Source organism: Artemia franciscana, chromosome 14 (genome assembly GCF_032884065.1).
Source record: "Artemia franciscana chromosome 14, ASM3288406v1, whole genome shotgun sequence".
NCBI lineage: Eukaryota > Metazoa > Arthropoda > Branchiopoda > Anostraca > Artemiidae > Artemia > Artemia franciscana.
In genome coordinates, this window is record NC_088876.1 from 15,773,286 (window position 1) to 15,798,570 (window position 25,285).

Genomic DNA, 25,285 nt, shown 5'->3' on the forward strand with positions numbered 1-25,285 from the left:
TCCAAATATGCATTCGTTTTCAACTCGTTTATATTGTCTTTTTGTCGTTGATCAATCGCCCTTTAAAAATAAAAGCCTGAAAAGCGGGTGATCACATAACCCCCTATTGCTTTAAAGCGTGCTAGTAGTCAGATCAAAATAGCGTTTCTGCTTTTATGCATGCTTTGCGCTTTTTTTGTATTGACTCTGGGTGGGCTAGCGGAAGCCCTTGAAAAGAAAGACCCCAGATAAGTGCTACTGGAATAGAATCGAATTTCTGGTTAAAAGGAGGGATTATATTCTAGATTATATGGATGGACGTATGTGGGGGACCAGTACGTGACAATATGCCAGACAAATAAGGGGTATCTAACTTAGCTTCTTAGATCTTGGCTAACAATTGACAAAACAGTATAATTTGCGGACACGTAGCTATGAACTCAAGAAGATGTGACAGTGTTTTTTTTTATTATTATTCTTTCTTGAATACTATCCTTAAAATGAATTACAACAGGTCAAAAGTACTGATACAAATTTACCACATGTCGTATTGAGAGAAGAATTAGAGTACAAGCATGGGCAATTCCTATGAACAATCTTTGGACTTTGTCTCTAATTTGAATACACTTAAAGAGAATACAATTAAGTTGAATACAATTGAAACTTCAAAGAAAGCGGGATGGAGATGAGGAATTAATTCGTCAGACACATATAATAGGTAAATTAAATGAAAATCATGCGGAATTGCAGGAAAATAATGGTGATTATGAGATATTTTACGTGTACGTGTCTGAGAAGGGGCCAATATAATATAAAATATAAAACAAGCTAGTGATTTCTGAATTAATTGGTAGGCGTTGTATCGAAATAATCATCAGTGTCTTCACCATAAGAGTGTTGAGAAAGCCTTATGAATCCCGGAAAGATTAAGAAGAGGCTAAATCTTGGATTTTGTAAATAATTTATGAGACCACACTGGCTAATCATGTCAAAACGATAAAAACCGTAAAGAAGAGAAAACGAGGATAAAAACAACCAGTGAAAAACAAAAAACAGATTACAATGCAAATATTTCGGTCAAGACCTCCGCTTGACCTCCTTCAGTGTAGAATAATACAAAAAAATACCGATAAAAATCCAAAGATAATATTAAAAAAAAACCCTTAAAACAAACACAGAAACTAAAAAAGGAAGACACTCTCGACGTAACGGAGAAAGGTAGCCCTTTAAAGATTAACCCTTTATGTAACGGTGAAGTTGTGTTGCCCTTTCACCGTTACTTCGTTACCTTTCACCGTCACTTTGTGGATATTTTTTTGTTGTTCTGCACTGAGGACGGTCAAGCTCGATGTCTTAATCGAATTAGTTGTATCTGCTTTTTTTTCATTCGCTGTTTTTATCCTCTTTTTTTCTTTACGTTTTATTTATCGTTTTGTTGGAATTTGTGCAATTGGCTTGAATAAATTGGCAGCGTTTTGTAATTTTAATTTTCTTTTAAAAACTTCCCCTTCTCCCTATCCTGGATATATAACCAGTCAAAAAAAAAAATCTCAAGGAGTAAGGGTGCTTGACCATCTTCTAGGAAAATGACCAACAAATAATTTTTGATCAGAGTTGACAGTTTTAAAAACAGTGATTTGCTTTTGACTTCCATAAACTACTTTATAGTATTGAGCCTGCGCTTTCTCCATCTTTCAATATAAGCTTTCAGCAATATTGTTTGGGCCACTGAGAGTAAGACCCCTTAGAGCTGACTTCTTGGAAGTTTTTATTAACTAAACATCGATGAAGGGCGTTAGATTATAATGTTTTTATGAATAGTAAATGTGCTTATTCACGTGGATTCTAGACCGCAAACCTTCTTCAGAATCGAGGTATTCTCCCAATATCCCCAAGTACTAGGTACTCAGGGAGCGTCTAAATATGGATAAGCTAGTTCTCGTCAGGCTGAGTTGCCCTACAAATTTTTAAAAGAATGAACTGATTTTTATATTACGTAAAGAAGAAAAATAAATATATTGGGGGTAAAAAACGAAGAATGCTTAGTTTATGGTTTTATAAATTACAGGTAAAACTCTATAAGCCATGGCAATTAAAGGAACGCATAACAACAATTCTGAGGAACAGAAAAGAACTTTAACGTTTCAAACGTTGAATATTTTTTTTTTGGGGGGGGGATGAGTGTAATTGTGTTAATAATTAGAGATAATATCCCGTTTTCTTTCCTTCTGGTTGATACTTTTTTCTTTCCTTCAGTTCTATAACACTTGAAAAATATTTGCTAACGCTACTTGCCTTTCTTTGGTGAGTGGGTAGCCCATGAGGGGGCTGGTCAGTCTAGTAATCCCATATTTTACACGCTTGAATAGTTCCTTTGTTGCATGTCCATCTGGTTAGGTTGTCATGTTCCTTGGTAGTCGCTCTATGAATTGGGATTTAATGGTATTATGCTATTTCTGTAGGCATTGTTAATTTATTGAATTGTCTATATTTGTGTTATATTTTTATTATATTTATGCTTTTATTTCGCCGAGCAACACTACAAATAAAAGAATGTTTATTTGAATAAACTGCCCCCGATACTGCCCCCCACCTCGAAACGACGCCCCTGGTCGTGAACATATGTCTAATCAAGGGAATAATAGGGTAACACCCCTGATAACATCATCGAGAACCCCCTATACCTCCCTCCACCTCAGAAAATTTCTGGGAAAATACATTAAAGTGTATGTGTCAAATTTATATAAATCTACTGTAAACTGTACCGGATATGTGAGCCAACTATGAAAAAGGTACTCAGGTAGCCATTACATAATTAAAAACTGCCAAATCAAAATACGACTTTGGGTTGTATTTTTTTTTTTTTTTTTTTATGAAGCAGTTTTTGTTTTGTTCAGTATGGAAACGTATGGGAGAGCCAAAGGGTTAAAAAAAATTGACCTTTAGCCTATTCAAGACAGGCACCAACGAGCGTAGTTAAACACGGTTGCAAAACCGAGGTACTAATGAAAACCGGGGAAAACCTAGACGTTTTTCAGAGAAATTGCTGGAACGTAATATCAGACAAACGGCTCAGTAGTGAGCCGTTAATAATGGCTCGATCCTGCTCTATATGTGTGCCATTAAAGTTCGACCAGAACAATGATCTTTGGATATTTATTAGGAGATACCAAATCAACCGTTTCAAATAGAGTGGGATGGAGGGAGATGAATGTCTAATAGAGTGTAAGCCTCAGGGGGCTTAGTAGTACGATTTTATACAAGTTGAATGGGCTGATTAGTTAAGGGGGCTGATTAGGGGAGGGGGCGGGCCCGCCCGCCCCTTCCCCCCGAAATTTTATGAAATGTTTAATTCCCCATGGTTTCTTGGGATTTCTGGCAAAAGTAGGACATTTATTAAGAATCTAGATACATGTGTGAAGCCTTTTTTGAGGGATTTTACGGCATGCAATTATCCGGTCAAGTCAAGCCCAATTATTAACCTATTTTCTGTCTAACTTTTTACCCTTTTTGAAGTAATTAGCAATTGTACTTTTATTTTATTTTTGTAAATAGAGTTTGCTTTCCACAGCAAAATAGAATTATCTTTGATATTAGGACGTTTATCCTCCCTTTTCAGGATAAAGTACAGCTTTTAATGGATTAATTTTGGAAACTATCATTTTTCATTAAAATCTACGTTTTTGCAATAGTAGAACTACCCCCCACAGCACCAGTATCGCACTGTTAACCCTAAAATTTCCCTTTCAGTGAGATATAATAGATTAATCACTGGTTCTAAATCGGTATGAACATAACCTGAGCCTAAAACGTACTTTTGAGCCTTCATTCTTCTTCCCCCCATCCGCTACAATACTACAGATTAAACATAATCTGTATTTTTCGATATACGTGCTGTTTGCATTATTAAATAAAAAAAGTGCTACTTTATATCTGCTGTTTCGAAGGTTCCCCCCCCGAAAAAAAAATTCCTGCGTACGTGCCTGATATATATATATATATATATATATATATATATATATATATATATATATATATATATATATATATATATATATATATATATATATATATATATATATATATATATATATATATGATATATAAGTGAATTCAGATGACTTTACACAGCTGACCACTCTATGGTAAAAAAGAAGGCACTTTATCCTATCAGTAGCATCAATTGACGAAAATTTAAGGAGGAGGGGGGTTAATTGCTTATTTGAGGGGGGAAGGTACTTTTCAATTTAAAAACTCAAAGAAGTTGTTTTTCAAATCTGAGTATACATGCCTGCCCTCCCTCCAAATATTCAAGAATGCAATAAGATATTTTATAGAATGTTATACATAGAACACAAATCATGAAAATCTTCTTTCAATTAGAAAATGTGTCTCCTAAACTCAGACTGGAATAAGTATTGAATCATTCTGAGAAAACAAATCATGGAAAAAGCTAAAAAGGATCGGAAAAATAGTGAACAACATTTTCGTCATAATGTTATCTTGGTTTTTCAAAGGCTATTAACTATAGTCTGACGATTTTGATTGAAAAATATTAACAAAAAACAATATATATATATATATATATATATATATATATATATATATATATATATATATATATATATATATATATATATATATATATATATATATATATATATATATATAATGTAAATGTCTGGAATCGTCTTAATGTCGACATTCACCGGTGAATGTCCGAAATTAATTTTTCTCTGCTTGGGTTCAATAAGCCTTGCGAGTCAGCATTTTCAGTCTTATGTAAGCCATGATGGTAAAGGCTGAAGTTAGGTTATATTATGTTAGTTTAGGTTATATTAAGTAAGGTTAAATTCGGTTTTTAATATCAGAAATGGGTTAAAAACTTAACCCAAGCTACGTTAACCCAACCTCACCAAACTTAATCTATTCGAACCTAACCTGTCATCATCAAACCTCGCATTAAATTGAAAAAAGTTGGCAACGCCGGCTAAATCCAAGGAGAAAAAAAAAGTTTTTCGAACATTGACCGGTGAATGTCGACATTCACTATTTTTCGGACATTCACGGTAACATATATACTTATGTCGCCCAAAGTCCATAAACTTGTTTTCGAAAGTTTTGAAGTCTTTCCCTCTTTGAAAAAAACTCGAAGGGCTACAGTTTGAGCCACGTTGGCTCCACGGGTAAAGAATCCCATAAGCCGGTCATACACGAGGATTTCTTACTTGTCTAGTGCATAAATATTTCTTTGGCTATGTTACAGTCTATTAGCAAATAAATTAACAAAAGGAATATCATATTTCACAGTTCGCGTGCAGGAGTCAAATAGCTAAATATACAACTCTGCTACATCTGTTGGTTACCTATGCCCTTTTCACCTCTGTTCAAATAAGACTCAAAACCGCAGCGGTTCAAATTCACACAAAGACTTGTTATTTGGAGGCTTGCTCTTACTATTCTGCCTGTCATTTAGGACTTTGAAAAATAATCAGGCCATTGTCAAGATGGAACGCTTCTGGAATTTTGAAATATGAATGGATAATACATCAATCATTGGTGGTTGATTTGATAGTATTTTTCCTTGAATGTGGCTTCATTGATTTGATGGTTGAATTTTGAGTGTAATATGAATTCTGAAAATTTTAGATTTCTGCTGAAAAGCGAACTGGAACGTTGTCAAATTGATAGAAATGTGTAAAAACGCAATCCTGTCTCCTACTTATTTTCTAACATGTTTTAGATATAACCTATACCTGAAAGCTTGCGCAGGGGCAGACTTTTCTTTAGTTTCGTCTTTAAAGAAACGGCCAAGATCGTAATTTATTTTCCTTTTTTGTATATATAAATCTTTGAAAACACAAAGAAAGTTGAAACAATAATTCCCTTTCATATAGAACTCACCCCGATTTTACTATTGTATCTATTGCAAAGCTTTTATTTCCATTTTGTTTGTATAGCAGAACTTTTATCTAAAGAAAATTACTTTACAAGCACTTTTTTTTTTTTACATAAATGAAACCTACTTCAACTTCATTGAGAACATTGCATTACATAAGAATAATCATAAAGTAAAAACGAAAGAAATTTTTCACCTTTAAGCAGAAAGTGAAGCACAGCTCAAACGACGAAAATCGCTCTAAATGTGAGAGTAGCAAATGCCCCTCCTTTTACTATTAAATTAAAAAAAAACAATTTTTTTCAACTGAAAGTAAGGAGCGACATTAAAACTTAAAACGAACAGAAATTACTTTGTATATGAAAGGGGCTGCTTCCTCGTCAATGCCCCGCTCTTTACGCTGAAGTTGGACTCTTTCTCTCAACTCTTCTTTTTAAAACAGTAAAAAACTTTAGCGTAAAGAGCGGGGCGTTGATGAGGAAGCAGCCCCTTTCATATACGAAGTAATTTCTGTTCGTTTTAAGTTTTAATGTCGCTCCTTACTTTCAGTTGAAAAAACTTGTTTTTTTATTTAATTTCTGAACGTTTTTTAATCAATACAGCTTTTGATTTTGGAACTCCGCAGAGGAATAATTAAAGCGCAATGTGTATTTTTTTTTTTTTTTTTGGCTAAATGGCTTTCTCATAATTTTGATCGAATGATTTTGAGAAAGAAAGACCGGAGGAGGAAGCCTAGTTGCCCTCCAATTTTTGTTTAATTAAAAAGGCAACTAAAACTTTTAATTTTTTACGAATCTTTTTATTAGTAAAAGATATACGTAACTTATAAATTAGCTTGCGTAAAGAATTTTTTATTCTCATGTTTTTATTACATATATGAGAGGGGTCGCCCCCTCGTGAGTACCTCTCTCTTTACACATTAAATTTTGTCCCAATTCATTAAGAATGACCCCTGAATCACAAAAGCCGTAGAATAAATAGTTGACATTACTAAAAATACTTTAGCGTAAAGAGCGAGGTATTAGGAGGAGGTGAGCCCTTCATATGGGTAATAATTTCTGTTCGTTTTAAGTTTTAATACTGCTCCTTACTTCCAGCTGAAAAAAGTTTTTTCATATTTATTTTTTCATTGTTTTTTTTTTGTAATAATGCTAGTAAATCCTGCGCTCCCTTCATGGAAATTTTCTTCCCCCATGACAATTCTTCGATGGAAAGTTTTCCCAGCATATCCCCCTCTTCTCAACCCCTCCCCCCAACCAAAAAATCCTCCTGAAAACGCCTGTACACTTCCCAAGAACCATTACTATATGTAAGCACTAGTCAAAGTTTGTAACTTGTAGCCCCTCCCACGGGGACTGTGGGGGAGTAAGTCGTCCCCAAAGACATAGTTATAAGATTTTTTGACTGCGCTGAATAAAATGGCTATCTCAGAATTTTGATCCGTTGACTTTGGGAAAATAATTAGCGTGAGAGGAAATTGGAGGTGCCCTCCAATTTTTTGGTCACTTAAAAAGGGCACTATAACTTTTCATTTCCGTTAGAATGAGCCCTCTCGCAACATTCTAGGACAACTGGGTCGATACGATCACCCTTGGGGAAAAAAAAAAAAAAAAAAAAAAAACAACAAACAAATTAACACGCGTCCGTGATCTGCCTTGTGGCAAAAAATACAAAATTCCACATTTTTGTAGATAGGAGCTTGAAACTTCTACAGCAGGGTTCTCTGATACGCTGAATCCGATGGTGTAATTTTCGTTAAGATTCTATGACTTTTAGAGGGTGTTTCCCCCTATTTTCTAAAATAACGCAAATTTTCTCAGGCTCGTAACTTTTGATGGGTAAGACTAAACTTGATTAAACCTATATATTTAAGATCAGCATTAAACTGCGATTCTTTTGATGTAGCTTTTGGTATCAAAATTGCATTTTTTTAGAGTTTTGGTTACTATTGAGCCGGGTCGCTCCTTACTACAGTTCGTTACCACGAACTGTTTGATGATATGTAATTCTTTATCACAGATGCTTTCAGAATAAATTTGGGCATTCAAGTTTGAATGCTTGAGATGTGTGGTGGTTCCTCGACCCTATCACAGAATTATTCTCTTAAAACAATATACATAAGAACTTAGAAATCTAAAAAAGGAAAAAAAAATACCCAAAAGTGTTTCATCTAATGTTACAAGCTGTTTCTGTTTGCGGCTTAATGTCATTTTTCATGTATGAGAATAAGGCAGGGGGATGGTATCACAACATGTCTAGATTTGAAGAGATTTTTGTTCGGTTATATTGAGGATCATTTTGTCCAGAGACACTGCAATGTCTTCCCCTTTCTTCCACTCAAGGCGTATCCAGGGGGGTTAGGGGATTTGCCTCCCCCCTGAAGTGTTCGTCTGACTCGCAAAACTGAACAAAAATGGATATAAACAAATTTTTTGACGTTTTTGTGTATAACCCCTCCCCTTCCCCCGGAAAAACATACTTGTGTAAAATACCCCCCCCCCCCCCCAAAAAAAAAAAATCCTGGATGCGGCCCTGCTTCCACTGCTGAGTTTTTATTACAAAGGTAAGCTAATTGCACATTATTTGAATCGGAATCATACACAGATTTCCAATATGCATGATTAGAAAATTAAAGCTGGCCCTTGCCCCCTCTGCAAAACATGTTGCACATCTTGAAAGGATTTTCAATTTTGATTTTGCTTCTGCAACATTTCACGTTACACAAGCGATTTGAATCAAGCTTTTATTTAAATTGCCCCAGGAGGTGTTACCCTCTCTTTCGTAAAATTATTATCATTATCTTGTTATGTAAATCCCTTTTGATTATGAACCTTAAATTGGATAGATTTTAGCCTACATATCTGGAATCAGCATACTTTTTGGAATTTTGATTACTATTGACAAGGGTCGCATATTACCTACCGTTCGTTGCTATGATCTGTTTGGCTGCTTGGTTTTAGCATCTGTTATAACTGCTACAAAACTTGTCACTGTGTCACTCAACCGCTTAAAGCCGATACTGGTGAACAACCTTGCTCTATCGCGCCCTATGCAGCGAAATAACATCATTCGGAATTATATTCATGATCAAAGGACTAATTAAAATCAACCCCTTATCTTACAATATTTATTTCTAACTCTCATGGAACAAAGCAGAAATCTGAGAACAAGGAAGTAATTTTGACTTCCGGGTCGATTTTCGACACCAAGGATAATTCCAGATGTTGTTAGAAATGTTTCTAATTCCAAGAAAAAGCTGGTAGTACCCTTCAAGCAGGATAAATGAATCTACAAAGAATAAATACATGAAGAATTGGTGAAATCATTGAAAACCTCATAAAAAAGCATTTTATAGACGCTGATCGGTTTTTTTAATTTTTAATTGACGACTGGAAGATTGCACCATCGGATGATTACACCCAGGAAGACGTTACCTGTAAGTTTTAACCCGCATATGATTACATCGAGGAAGACTGCACCGGGAAGTTGCAACTGGGAAGAGTATACACGAAGAAAGAATGCAAACACATACGATTGTCGGTATAAAACAAATATATGGCTTGACGGTCCAAAAGCCATGTGGCTTAAGCTCCCAGCCGTCGCTTTATAGATTCGTAATACTTCATCTGAATCCAGAATATTTTAGGAAGTATACTCGACGCTCACTTACTTCATCTCACTCACGCTCAAACCCACTCTCACATTTAACTCGTCAACGTCTCTACTAAATATATATCTGAAGCCGTTGTGAGTGTGAAAGTATTTAAATGTGAGTGAATGTCGGATATAGTGTGATACTGAGTTTAAGAGACTGTAAGTATGAGCATGGCTTTGAATGCGAACATTATCATGAATGGATGCAAACTTCCCGAGTACAACTTTCTATGGGTGCAGTCTTCTGCGGTATTAATCTTTTCGGGTGCAATATTCGTGAGAGTAATCTTCTTAGGACCGTACAATTGCTTGCGATATCAGTTTCCGGAACCCACTTTCTTTTTCGGTAAATTGAATTATGGGTGCTTTAGGTCTCTTGTCTTGGGGAGCACTACCAGAGTAATTACCTCAAACACTGGATAATATATTTCTAGCACTCCTTATGAATATTCAGGAAATAATAGCTGATTCAAGCTATCGCCAACACACCAGATGCATCAATACGCCAAAAAAAAGTAATAACTTTTGTCTATCTTGGGGGATTCGAAATTATCGAAAATTAACTTGGTCCACAAAATCCTGACTTCCTCAGTAAAAAAGATTAATGGTTTTTAGTTCTTGTGGTTGAGATAATGCCAGCATTATTCCGGGAAAACTGGTTCTAATTGACTGCCAATCTTGTCAAGACTAAAGGTATTGTGCATACGTCATTTTTTAGTCTAAATTATAACAAAAAAAAAGCTTGATTTGCGTTCTTTTATTAAATTATCTATAAAGCTTGTGACACAGAAAATAAAAACATATTTAACACACACACACAGACGCGGTATAGACACATTGTTTAAACACTTTGAGGGAAAACATACATAAAAAGGAAAAATAGGAAGAAAAACGAACAACAAGAAGAGGAAAGTAACATCAACCATTGAACACGCTCCGGCCTTTTCCGGAGACGGTCATCATAGGGGACAAAGATAGACGACAAAAAATATATATATATAAAAAAATATTATAAAAACTATGAAAAATAAAACGTTAACAGCACATCTTATTAAATGATATATAAAACGACTAAGACATTCAAGACGATGCGGGCTGGTCAAGATGGCCCAAGATAAGATCTAAAACTAGGTTGTAGGGAAAAAAACAAAAATATTATAAGAAATATGAAAAAATAAAATCTAAACAGCACATCTTATTAAATAATATATAAAACAACTAACACATTAAAGACGATGCGGGCTGGCCAAGGTGACCCAAGATAAGATCTGAAACTAGGTTGTGGTGGGGAAAATTTTATAGTAGAAGCAGCCTTTTTAGCAGAATTTGCCAGAAAATGAAGTAAATTCTTTTTAAACCTCTAATTTACCCTCAATAAATTTATACTCAATAACCAGAGTCGAAGTGACTGAAGGAGATCAAAGGGAGGGTTTAAGGACAGAGCCTACTGCCCTCTGTAACAACTTTAATTGTGTAGAAGATTTTATCTTTTGACACAAATAATTGTAAATCTTCCTATAAAGCTTGAATTGCTAAAGATGGATAGTGTATTCTTAATAGAGAGAGAGATAGATGTTTATTTCAAGAAGTTCCTATCACAAGCCCAGAAGGGTCGAATTCGCATTTCTAGTCATATGTCTGAATGGGATAAGTGCCAGTCCTTTATTTCAGGAAAAGTGAAACACTGACACCCCATGTTTCCTACATACGTCGAGGTTCAGAGAAAAAAAAATGGCGAATGTTCAAAATGCTGCTGAATACTAAACCTGATTTAGCTTTCAAAAGGTTCTCACCATTTGTCTTCTGTCATTGAATGCTCACGCGCGTGTTAGAACAATGAACAATAGTATTTCCTCTTTGCCCAATATTTTCAGACCACCCAAAGAAATATGAAAGTATTTGACTTCTCAGGAGTCGTTTTGTTTTCATGCAAGTACTGTAGTAGCAATTTAGAATCTATATTATCGCATCAAACTGTAAAGGAATTAGCTCGATTGGTCTACAGTGATTTGAGGTTTAGTAAGATTGATTGGAATGAACTTAACGATTTTTCTTTTCTGAAAGAAATATTTGACATCCATCGAGATGAGTGTTTTCAGAAGAATTGGCTGTACTTGTCCACTATTCAGAAAACTCCCAAGTTGATTTAGTTTATAGATATGTAGTTAAAACAACTGATACGCTTGGGAAATAGGTAGAATATATGTAATCTGGGCTATATATTTGCAAGTTATGGGGGTGGGGTTGGGTGTTAAGTATAGCGTGGCTGCATCCTAAATATAACATAACCAAAATACCAACTAAATATTTAATTAATATAATTAAGTAGTTTAATCTAATTAAGTAGTTTTATTAACTACTTAATTTAATTAAGTAGTTTTCCATTTGAGTTGGAGCTAATTCTCTCCGAGTACAGACATCAATGAGCCGGTTATTGCCTGATATTACGAACCAAATTCATGGTGTTTTCCTAATAATGGACACGAACCGAATTGGTTATGGTTAGCTATAAAATAAAAGCTACTGTATCAGTCAAGGTTTCTTAAGAAGAAACTGGCTCTTTAGGCAAACATCAAATTGAGATAGTATATCTCATATCTCTAGTATATCAGCTTTTCTAATTGAGATAGTATATGCTGTGCATGGGTGCCATAATCCAGTTTAAACCACCGAATCATTGATAAAAAAAAAAACAAATTATTGGACTTTTTTCAGATCAAAATTAACTGGCAAATTTTCTTGTATTTATTCAAATATCAAAATTCAAAACTAATATTGAAATTTTACCACGCTTTTCCTCAATTTTGAAAGACGTAACGTCTGTAACATAAAGTGTTAAAAGGTATGATTCGAATAATTTAAGCGATTTTTCTTTTGTACTTTTCAAGTAGTATCCATTGTCATAACCGTGTAGGGATGATGTCCATCTCTGCCATTGAATAAATTTAGCTTTGTCTCGTAAAAATTATATCCTATGAAGCAATGGAGTCAGAAACTCTAGAAAAAAACTGATTTTTAATGTATTTACCATTACTTCCAGATGTATCGAACTGATCCGATTACTGGCCGCGTAACTATGGCGCTATCAAGTGACTCAACATGCAAACACAATTTGAGGTCATCAACTGACGGCTATGAAACCTTGCAACTAACACCCATCAGCCTTCCACCATTTCCAGATCATGCTCTTAAATCGAAATGTCGGTAAGTTTTCCGTAGCAAATGAGTTTTTCGACTCGTACTATCGAGCTTCGCTGCCTTCTAGGACTGGTTTTATTTCTACTGTAAAAAGTCTCCGGAATGAAATACTAGTAACTATTAAACCAGTTCTGCTCTATTTTATTCCGAAATTTATTATTTGTAACTGAGTTGTCTCAAAGCAAGTTGCTCATCACTGAAATTATCCATAGTGCAGTTAAATAAAAATACTATTTTGAAAATGGATGAACTATAATTTGTGTACACGTTACAACTACTGTTTCCAGACCTGTACAGTTTAATCAAACGAATTGCTCTTGGCGACGATACCCAAGGGAGTGAGACTGTGTTTGGTCAAACTGTTTGGCTAAGCATTCAGTTCAATCAGCCTAATGTCTGAAGGTGTTGGGACACAGGTTCAAGCGACTATTTCAAGAAAAGCTATTTATCAAAAATAGATAATAGTACGGATTATGAAGGCTGAGACACCTATCGCAGGTTGTAATGCCTGAAGCATTGCTGACAAATAGTCGGTCACGATAAACGTGCCATCTCAGTTATTTGTGGAATGAATCGCCTCAAAATTTTTGGTTTTCAAGCTATTGATTCAAAGACTTTGTAAAGAGTTTGGATAAACTTCTTCTGGTCACGAATAAGTTTATTTTGGTTTTACTAATTCTCAGCCTGCTGACTATCTAAAGGCCCGATTTTTATCTTCTTGTCTGTTAGTAAAAATATATGTTTAAATGTTTCCATTTATACGTTCTAAGACCGAACGAATGAAAATGATGTTGGCAAAATTTGAGGTAAATGAATATGTGAAAGCTAAATGAGTCGGAAGTATCTACACACCAGAACGTTAATTATTTTTTAAATAGCATCAGAGGTTTTAACGAACCCAAATCATTTTCACTGTTATTCTATAAATGCGGTTTCATTATGCGCTTTCTAAGGTTTCTTTCACTAGTAGTTTGGTTGAAAATATCATGTTTCCGTTATTATTAGACTGAAAGTAGCCTTTGTAAAGTTTCACTTGCAACAGGAAATCGGGTGTATTATTGACATCCCCTGTCAAGGATTTTTATTCTGATCTAGATGTTTTATTTCTAAGTTCAAATACAGTGTTAAGTTTAAATTTGAGAGATATATTTAAAACATACAATTTTAGACTGTCATAGTTAGTTTAGTCAGCAAAATAAATAATTCGATTTACACTAAAGGGGCATTCCTTTACATAATATAATTAAATTTTAAATTTCGGAAGGCTTTCTAGTGGCATATGAGCATTAATAATTTTTTTGCATGTCTAACATAGGAAATGCCATAACAAAAATGGAATTCAAGATATTTTACTTATGATGTGTGAGACCAAAAAAGAAACTTGGTTTCTTCTGAAGAAGAAATCAAATCATTTCAGTAATACAGTGGTTTTCAAACTAACAAGGTTGAACTCTCTTTAACCATACAGCATGTCTTACCACCCCATTACCCTACGAAGCCAAAGATCTGACGGTTGAGCCTCCTTCCATAGAATTGGTTAAAATGGCCTCACATCTAGTGGCGTATATTTCGTCAAAATCCTGGGAGAGGGAGTCAAAGATGGCGCCAATGTTATCAAAGTGAATCAAATCAAAATTACAGTCAAAACGAAAGTGAAATGACGAAATGACAGTCAAGTGATAGTGTTACCGTATGTCAAGTGAAAATGACAGTCAAAACGGTAAAATAAATGAAAAATGAGCCATGTAGTACCTTAAAGGCAAAGATATACTAAAGAAAACTGACCCGTTTTTGTGGAAACTTGAATTCTGGAGGCTTATCTTAATTTTGACAAGATTTTTGAAAAAAATAAATTTCAACTGGGGTCTGGGGGCAGTTTTTCCCCTGCCCATAGAATATTAAGCCCCTGAACACATCCTGAGGAAATTATTTCGATACTCATTTTTTTACCGTTCCAGGTCCTCTGTAAAAAACTCTAATACCCTCCCCTCCCCTCCCCCCATAAAAAAGAGTATGCTCTGTTGACATATCTTAAGGATGATGCTTCCTAAATTTATCATGGGAAACCATGGTGAAAAGGGGAACTTCCAGGATGTTAAAGTAGTCGTGATGGTGCAATATAAAAAAATTCATTCGGTAAGAATAGTTCTTAAGCAAAAAAGAAGCTTTTTAAATTGTACATGAAACAAGCCTGTTCGCCACGGTTGTAGGTTTTCATGGTTATAGTTAATGCTTAACCATGCGTTGAAAGAAAAATAAAAACCTTTTAAGGACACTGCCCTATGCTTTGTCTTTGATGCAAGACCATTTACAATACATCTTTATTTTACAAGTGTGTGAAAAAATACTGTTGCCATTGACATCAATTCACGAAAATGGGGGGGGGTAGATTTTTCGAAATCTAAGGGAAGGGACGATTTGATTTTTTGGATTTTTTCAATTAAAATATAAAAAAATGGTATTTTTCAATGAAAATACCAAAAGGGGGATTTTTCAATGAAAATACCAAAAGCGGTATTTTTCAATTAAAATACCAAAAGGGGTATTTTTCAGTAAAAATGCAAAAAAAGGTAGTTCTTGAAATCTACCACTGGCTGCTGCTATTTTTTAAGGCATATGCCAGTTTAGAATAAACAGAAAAATAACTTATAAAGAAGGAAAGGAGCCATAACTGAAGTATATATTGAAGAGAAAAGAACACATATGAAGGTGGTAATTGAGTGACAGAAGTTTGCTATTTCACTTATTAGAATTTTGCTAATAAGCTAGTTCTTCCCTAAGAATACAGGTTACTGAATGGTCTTAAATTGCAGTGGAAACGTAATTTTGAAACTTTTAATTCTATTCGAACCACTTTTTCCCAAGATTTTTGTCTTCAAAAATCTGCTCAATTTTTTTAATTTTTCTGTCGTGCTGAATTTTTCTTAGTATGTCCTATCTGTTGAAGTCTGAATCGGGAACATCTGACTTCACCTTTATAGCTAACCTATATCAGATAAGATGAGATCAAATTAATTTATTCAAGATAAAAACACAAATAAATTTACAGCAGCCATCTACAAAAACCCAAAGGTGTGTTTAAGATGGCTGCAAACAAATTATTATACAGCTTTACAATTACTACATAAATAAAAATAAAAAGATAAAATAAAGAGAAATAATATACAACTTTCTAATCTTTCTCAATTATCACCCAAAAGGTAACGCTTCAATCTAGTCTTCAGTTTTCCTTTTCAGCCTACCTAATACGATCTGGGAGGGAATTCCACATCCCAGTCCCGCAAAACAAGGCAGTAACGCAGCACGTTGAGTACTCTGGAGCCCAGATGCAAGGTCATATGCATTTCTAGTTTCATAACAGTGATAAGATGAATTAGCTCTAAAAATTTCCCAAAATACTTCCGGCAAACACTCATTCAAACATTGATATATATATATATATATATATATATATATATATATATATATATATATATATATATATATATATATATATATATATATATATAAATTGTAAAGCAATTCATATTTTCAAACTCAATATAATTAGTGTTAACTGACAATCCCGTAACTAATAAATATATACAATTTTCAAACTTGAAACTTGTAAAGCAATTCAACGTGCTATTTTCAAACTCAATATAATTACCTAAATACGAACTGGTTTATTCTGTAAAATTTGGACCTTTCTAAAACATGAAATAAAACTTTTAGTCCATAGCATGCAACCATACGATAAATAAAGGCTAACAATAGAATGATTCAGTGAAAGTAAAACATTTGACGGTAGTTGATTTTTTTTTTTTTTTTTTTTTTTTTTTTTTTTTTTTTTTTTTATCACACCCAGACCTCTCGAAATCTTAGCTTCCGCAAGATTACAATGTGATTTCCAACTAAAATCAAAATCAAGACTAAAGTCTAAGTCTTTAACACCATTTTCTTGCTTTAAAACTTCACCATTAAAAACAATTTTAGTATCTAAAACACATGGAACTCCTTTTTCTACAAAATGTCATGAAATTTGTTTTTGAAATATTCACTGCCAGATAACTAGAGCTTGTAAAATTATTCAAATCAGCGAGAGCCTTATTTATAACTATCTCTCACTATGCCTTAAATGTCGCTTCTCTTAGGCGTTCACTCGAAAGTAGAGTTCAAACTGCTTTTTTTTTATCTTAAGTTTGGCTTTTGACATAATTTTAAACTTATTTCACACTATCAGCTAAACACTGTGAATATTATTTTTGTATTGGTAGTATTCACTCTGACTCTACTAATCTAATGAATACAAACGCATCATGGATAATACTAAAATATTAAAAGATTCGATTTTGGCAATGGAATAGCTATATAAAAGGTTATGCAAAAGCCAAGCATTGTGTTTTCTTTCTGATAAAGCTAAAGCTCGGAGTGGAGCTTCTTTGGTTGAAATGGTGATATATTAGAGTTATCCACAAAGTACCATTCGAACTACCCCTATCACTGGATCAGCAAGTATTACTTCAAATTTAGAAACTGGCAATGATTTTCCAACGTTTTTTTTTCAAACTTGTTGAATTTTGTGCATTTGGTGACAAGCAAGTCTGTCTGTTGTCGGGCGACGAAAACGCTCATATTGTTGAAACTTATGACAAATCTTGAAACTTGTGAGAAGGCACTGTTTGTCGTGTATTTCAGGCAAACAGAATGAAATGGGTCATATTTCTTTGAAGATTATGATGGAATTGCTGTAATTATGAATGGCGGGCGATATAAGCAAAAATTGAGCGACTTTTGTGACCATTCTTTAACGGTTTTAATGTGTCTGATTTTGATTTCCACAAGTGGAATTCTGTACATTTTCATACTTGTCAAAGAATTTGACAAAATGTTATGTTTTTTGCTATTAAAGTTTTCTCGGCATGACGTTTCACGAAATCAGTTTTTGTTTTCCCTGAAGATTGTGTTACACCATATCATTAAATTTGTCTATTCGTTGTCTATCTGCTTTGTTTCTGTTAACAAGACAGAAATAATTGATTTTAAGTCGGTGAAACTAAGAAAGTATGCTCGTGCTGGCATGGTTGCCACAGGCAGTACATTTGTACGCTTCTAAGTACTTTTTCCATAATAATGACTTGTCAGCATATGTGAAGAAAGTAGAACTTTTTGGTACTTTACTAAATTTAAGCATAGGGAACTTTTTCAACAAATTTTCTATTTGTTTACTTTTATTCAATGCTCCTTTGTCAGTTTGATACCACGCGCGCTACATATTTCTGAAGACAGTACTTTTCTGCGTCTTGCAGTATTTTATTTACCAGTAAGATAGTGGATTTCATGGAAAGAAGTTGCAATTCTGATTGCTAGTTTTATTTTGGTGCACAAGTGATGGTGCAAGAAAGTGTTCTGAGTTTCTTGGTATGTACTTACGTGTTTGAATATATAGTGCTTTAAAGACATTTTCACAGGAAAGTATTTATGTTGGCTTTCAAATTGACCTTTATTTCAAACGTTAGAAGACCAAAACGTTTTTGTGTCGGTATTAACCTAATCCTTAAGTTTAGGGAGTATACTTGTAAATGCATGAAGCATGGGTTATGGGCTCTTAACCCCAGACCTCAAATAGCATGGAGACTAAAACCTCAAAAAGTGTAAAAAGTAGACCTGGTCACACTGGTATTTGAAAGGCTCATTTAAGATGTATTTTTCTGTGTAAGTGACTTTAACAGGTCATACTTAATAAAATAAGTGAAGTAGAAAACTCCAGATAGTTTTATAAGAAAGAAACCTCTTGCATGACATTTGGATGAATTTGTATAGCTACTCCAATACTAAAACTGACTATTTTTACTTTTATGCAATACTAATATTACATAGAATATATGTATTTTAACATTCCTTATTAGAAATTTTGCGCAAGAACGAGGTTAGCATGAAATTGCCTAGTACATACCCTGTTTTTATATTAAGATTATCTATCATCAGAAAAAGCTTATTATTTGTTTACTTGTGTCAAGAATTACCTAAGCTTCAAGCTAACATGACCATATCGACATACTTACAAAAACTTAATAATTCAGGAACACAGACGGGTTTCAAGTTATTTTCGCATAATCATCATCATCATAGGTTTAAAAGAGGGAGAGAAATATGATGTAATATTTTTTTTTATTTTTCTAATGATTTAATCCAACACTAATTTAATCGAAAATTACTACACTTTAACGAAATAAATAAATAATTAAAGTGTATTTTTTATATTTTATTTTTTGTTCACTGCTTTTTCGAAATTAAACCTGTTTTTTCTTTGCTCAATTTTTCGTAAATGGAAAAGCAGTGTGGTCTTAGAAATTATTTAATCCAACACTAACTGGTGCTGCAATAAAAAGCGATTTCGAACTAACCTACTATTAAAATTAAGTGTTTTCATCTCTTGCCCGATAAACATTCTGAAGCGAAGTAGAGAAGAGTCAATGGGGAAATGATTAGGAAATCAGGAAATACCAGTGTGGAAATCAGAAGATAGGAATCTAATAGCTTGGCAATACCTTATCTGAGTTTTTTTGGCCCTGAATTCATTACTGAAAGTTTCACTTTCCTAACCTAATCCCTTTCCAAGTTAACAAAAAGTAGCTTGTCTAGATTGTTTCTTGCTCTTCAGGTTTCCAGAATGGTCTCAAGGACGGTGGCAGGACACATTAATCAGAGAAGGTTTTATGGAATATAAAGACCAGCGTAACTTCAGGACATTTTCATTGAAGTGCCTTGATGGGCGGGATGGAAGATACCTTGTATACGGGAGAACTCAATGGTAAGTAATACTATTAACCTACTCGTTTGTGGCATTTCACATCATCGTTAAGATAATTTATAAGGCGAACAAAAGTTGATAATTTCAAAATTTCATGAAAAAGTAATTGAGTTTCACGAAAACGGTGGTTTTCGACTGCTTTCATTGCTTAACAAATCAGAAATGACTTGCCTAAAACAGGAATTTGCTACTGCATGTTCAGATGTCCAGCTACTTTGGCCTAAATTAAAATTTATTTGAAACATCAACTTTATTCTTCCTGAAATTAGGGCTTTTAATTTATTTCATATTCTAGATTTCTTTCATCTTAGCATTACTTAGTTAAGAATCCTATGAAAGAGTTTGAGTCAGTTCTCTAGAAGTTATAAGCTTACAATTTAAATTGGGAAATATTGTTGAATAAATAAGTATTAGGGAAAATCTCTTGTTCCAAATATTAAAAATGTGCTACATGTACCTAAAAATCCTGTTTTACCGGTTTGTCTGTAAACACGTAAGTAAAAAAAAAACACGTAAAAAAAAGCAAGTAAGACAACACAAAACTAAGGAGCTGTACAACCTCTTACCTTCATCTAAATCTCAGTTAAAACTGGTTTCTACTGCTACTGCTTTAATATATGTTAAAACTCTTATATATAATAGTTCTAGTGTATAATAATTTAGTATAAATTTGGGAACATCTTAACTGTTTTGTTTGAAACAAATCTCAAAGTACTGCTATCTATCATCTAAAGCTTCTATCCCCTCCCCATTGAAAGCCATAGTAATTCTTCGCTTATTCAATAGAGTGAAACTCAAATATTATTCTTGAAAATCGTATTTATCTTAATCATAGGTCCTACAATTGGAATTGTTCGGTCCAGAAGCGCGATTTAAAAGATAATCCTCTCAAATCAAGATGCCGGCACGTTTCTTATGTTACCAAGGGATAGGATTTCGCACAGACAATCATGAAGCTGTCAAAAAGAACCATTAGGTTGATAGGCTGGTTGTGCAATAAAACCATCATATGCATTGTATTCCCTATTCCCTGCGATTGAATGCACATTAAAGTTTATTTTTAGCTGCCTTCAGTCCAAATCGAATGAAAAACTGATAATAGGGAGGGAGTTTTCAATTTCAGCTTGGAGAAAAAAGTACCATTTAGTTGGGAGTTGGGAGGGGGAAACCTAAAACCTGGAAAACACTTAAGAGTAGATTGATCGGGATGAAACTTGGTGGGAAAAATAAGCACAAGTCCTAGATACATGATTGACATAACCGGAACGGTTACCTAGCAAATTTAAAGACTAATGCTAAAAAGCTAAATAAATATTTTCAGGGCCGGATCTGGGGGGGGGGGCTAGAGGAGGAAAGTGCCTCGGTGGCATTCTCGAGGGGTGGCAAAACAAACTTAAACTGTAATATTTTTGGGCCAAAATCGGAATATTTAAAGTATTGATGGTGCTGCAGGGGGTGGCTAAGTCTACATTTGTCCCCTCCACCCTCCATCAAAAATGACCTAACTCCGGCTCTGACCTTTTTTATATTTAGTTTGTTTATCTTCTTTTCTGTTCTACATTGGGCTGAAGATAGAACGGTCAATTGTGTAAAATGAAAACATTTTTTTTTATTATTTTTAGTTTAGTTTTTAATTTGCTTTATACTTTTGCTTTGCTTTTTTGTTCTTACTTCTGGTTCCATTTCAGATTTTAATAAATCAAACCGAAGTTTGTTTTCGTTTTTTTCTAGTTCAGCTGAGCAACGCAGCACTGTCAGTGGTGTGAAAGTAGCTTTTAATTTGTCCGTGTTAAAGCACTTAAGATCCTTTTCAATAAGTTTCCAATTTTCTTCGATTCAGTGCTGGAGGGTTATGCTCTTGGTTCCCTTCGAGGTACTTGGAGCCTGGGTGCGATAGAATATCACAAATGACGTTTAATTGTAGCTCATTGACATAATGTCCTACTTAGTATGCAGATGGGGAATGTCCAGTATTTTGTTTTCTGTTGGATAAGATTTCCAAAATTTTTGGTACAAGTTTTTCTTTCTTTTTTTAAGTGTTCTTGAGCGTATTAATGGTAGGGGAAGTGGTAGTCTTGAGTGATAGGGAAAATGTTCTTGGGTGTATTTTAGTCAAATTGGTACTAAAAAACACTACATGATGTTTGATGGGAAACAAAATTTGTGTCATTGCATGAACAAACTGTGCTCCTTACTAGTTTTGACATTAATCCTTAGATTTAGTTCTGTACAACTGCGAGTGAATCAAATGTTGGACAGCTAAGCCTACAAAAAAAGTATACTTGACCATATTATCTTCTGAAAGGCTTAATTACAAACCTTTTGTGCGGATTCCAAATAAAGGAGACTCAGATTCTTAGGTACAATTCTCCGCAGAAGGTTTGGAACGTTCAGTGATCTTATATTTATCTTCTTATACTTATATATATATATATATATATATATATATATATATATATATATATATATATGTATATATATATATATATATATATATATATATATATATATATATATATATATATATATATATATATATATATATATATATATATATATATATATATATATATATATATATATATATGTATATATATATATATATATATATATATATATATATATATATATATATATATATATATATATATATATATATATATATATATATATATATATATATATATATATATATATATATGAAAAGAAAAATCACCAATGCAACAGCACAAACACATTAAAAAAAGAAAAAAAAGAAAAGGAAGACAGAAGGAGAAAAGTAAGACTGTTTTCCTACATTAGTGATTAATATAGAGCAGCTCTTGAATGAGGCCTTAACCCTACCTATCCATACAGTCACATAGGTCAAACAGCATAGCCATACACAATCAACCATAAAGAATAATCCATGGACAGGCAGTCGTGTCGTCAATAAGTATAAGTCGTCATTCACCAAACAATAAAAACAGTAAAGACAAATAATTCAGACGCAACAACCCAACACAAGGGCTCACCGGGAGCATACACACTTGCCTATAGGGTTTCGGCACTTTAAATTCTCAATCTCATCTACTATACCCATGGGCAATACTTGTTGTTTTGCTAGTCATTTCAAGCATCCCGAATGAAGTTTATACTAGGCGGATAAATTTACGCCTGGAAACTTCGGCAAGAGTAGCTCAATCCTGTGTGGCGCAAAACCTTCCCATTCGACGGGTGGTGAATTCGCTAGGTAAATAAAGCCGACAAATCGACTGGCCTTATACTCCTGTGTTGGCCTCTAGTGGTATTGTGCTGCAATGAGCTTCTAGTAGTAGTACTAGATTCTAGTAATAGTAATAGTACTAATAGTACTAATGGTATGACTTTTCTATTGAGTAACAAAACAGTCTCAAATTTTAAGCTTTATCAAACTGAAGCAGAGAAGAGAGAAGTATTCTTCTATATTTAGAATAATAGCTTATTATTAGTCATGGTATATAGAGGAGGTTGAATTGAAAAATCTAAAGTTCAAAAAAGAAATTTTCCCACCAGAACCTGTTTTCTCATTGAGTCACATTTAATAAAACTTTTTGTTTATGTTAAAAGAAGATCTGCAAAGGAATTGTTTGGACAAAAGTTGTGTTGTTCATCCCTTAGATACCGGTAGATCATTGACTGGTTGCGACCTAGAATGATGAGGCTATAGGTTTTACCAGAAAATGATAAACTGCCTTCTCGCCAACTGTCTCACTATATGACATCATTTTCCCATTTTTTTTAAAGATCTATATGGTCAGTATCGACCTAACCTATTCAAACAAACAGTTTTACAAGAGTACTGCACATCCACTTCCGGAACATCCTTAAAAGACCAGAACAATCTGAACTGTAAAATCCAGATCGTAACACAAGCTCTTAAGAAACTTTGCTTGATAAGAGGACTGTTTTTTTTTCCTCGACTTTCTCTATTTCTATTCTTTTTGACGTGGAAACTAACTTGTCTTCTGTAGGGCTTCATTATTGATGTTAAGAGGAAGTAAGAGAGTTTCTTATATACTAGGGTGTAGGGTGGGGATTGATTAAGACACTTTTAAAGCAGGTTTCTTGGATTTCTTCTATCTCCTTTTCTTTGGCACGTTTTTTCCGTTTTTGTCCTTGAAAGGACCATCAATTTTACGTGGCTGCCCTGCTCTCCAGTCGAATCCTTTTTTCTTGACATACACTTTTCTTCTCGTGCTTGACCTTATTCTTACCCGCCTGTAACCTCAAAACTACGTAGTTTAAAATCCCTGTTGATAGTGGTTCTCGTTTCAGGATTTTTCTGTCTTGGACCAAATCTCAGGGTTTACCAGGTTATTCTACCCTTTTTTTACGCTTAATTAATTTCTTTGCCGCGTCGTTCGATTAGTACTGATGTTGCTTCATATTACAGTATCCACATAATGTTCGGCAAAATAGCTAATTGTATCGTACCTGTTACAAAGACTAAAAAAGAGATCCGTTCTATTTGCTGGCTCATTAAGCTTGTCAGAGTCTTATATATTCATCATATATATGGGATATCTTTTATTGACATCCTTTTCATCCTTTACGGGACATCCAATTTAAGCACAGCGTTAGTGAAACAGAATCCGTGGCAAGAGTCTGCACCAGCTCCTAAGCTTCACAGGTTCGTGAATGTGATCGATCTGTTTTTGTGTTTTACCTTGTTGGGTGTCCATGTGTATTTATGAACATTCTCGTGGCTAAATAGTGTTTCGCCAATCAAAAGATTATGTACAAAATTAAAGTATGGCCCCATTTTCGTTTTGGCCACCTAGAACAATCGGACCAAACATGTCTAGGCAGTAAGATCGTTACTTCTTACTTTTAGGCTGTGAACTCCAGCGAGTAAAATCATGTCGCGATGTAGAACATACTTGGAGACCAAGTTGAAGGTCTTACATTCTTCGACCATTTTCTCAGCATCAGTGATGTGAACGGGCAACTACAATTACTTGACGACTACAGTTACTTTAACGTAGTGCCCGTGTTAAACATCACTCTCTTATTGACAGGGGTTCTATTGATGAGGATTTGCGACGCAATGTCATTCGGAACGTACGTGTTGCTACTCCTGCTTCTTGTGTTTCCTTCTGATATCAGTTCAGACTATTGCCCATTACCGAGTATTTCTTTGCTGAAGCAATTCCACCTAACCTCTCACAATGTCAAAATTTCAAGTGGCTAAATCTTCGTAAATAAGCATGGCTTTTTCAACTGCCACATCATCTGTACATTCCTAAAGCCGAATCAGAGAGGTAGTTTTGTATCCGTAAAATTAGTCTGGTGGCTGTTCCTGCCATCTGATGTATTTTTTTTTCACAGCTATTTGCCAATAATGTTTCGACCACTTTTTGGTGTGACCTTCTTCTTCTTTTTTCAATTAGTCTTTTGCTATTAATTCATATGTATTATCTTTGTCTTGAAACGATATCTTTTCCAGTGGTGATGAATTTCACTCTTGCATGTGGGTAGAAAGGCGAAGTATTAATGTAATGGAGCTTCAATTTGGTCTTGAATCTTCTATTCTCCCAAACAGATCTCTCTGCAACGAAGGAAAATTCTTAGAAAATGCATGGACCACGCAGGGAAGTAAGTAACTTATGAAGAATTCAAAGTATTATTACTATATAAAATATAATCATTGAACATTAACGTCATAGTGAAAATAAGTTCTACTAATCTTGGTTTCAATGAAAAAAATAATTCTTTTATCTGTAATTTTGTCCAAATTCTTA

General features: G+C 34.1%; 1 protein-coding gene across 4 annotated transcripts in view; it reads left to right on the plus strand.

Moving 5' to 3' along the window:
• Window positions 1-25,285, plus strand: part of LOC136035380 (uncharacterized) — a 101,845-nt gene that overhangs the window by 59,802 nt on the left and 16,758 nt on the right. For all 4 annotated transcript variants that reach the window (XM_065717145.1, XM_065717147.1, XM_065717148.1 and 1 more), the window contains exons 6-8: window positions 12,573-12,736; window positions 19,374-19,523; window positions 24,991-25,139. In XM_065717145.1, coding sequence (XP_065573217.1) covers window positions 12,573-12,736; window positions 19,374-19,523; window positions 24,991-25,139 — 463 coding nt within the window. The remainder of the gene's footprint in view (window positions 1-12,572; window positions 12,737-19,373; window positions 19,524-24,990; window positions 25,140-25,285) is intronic.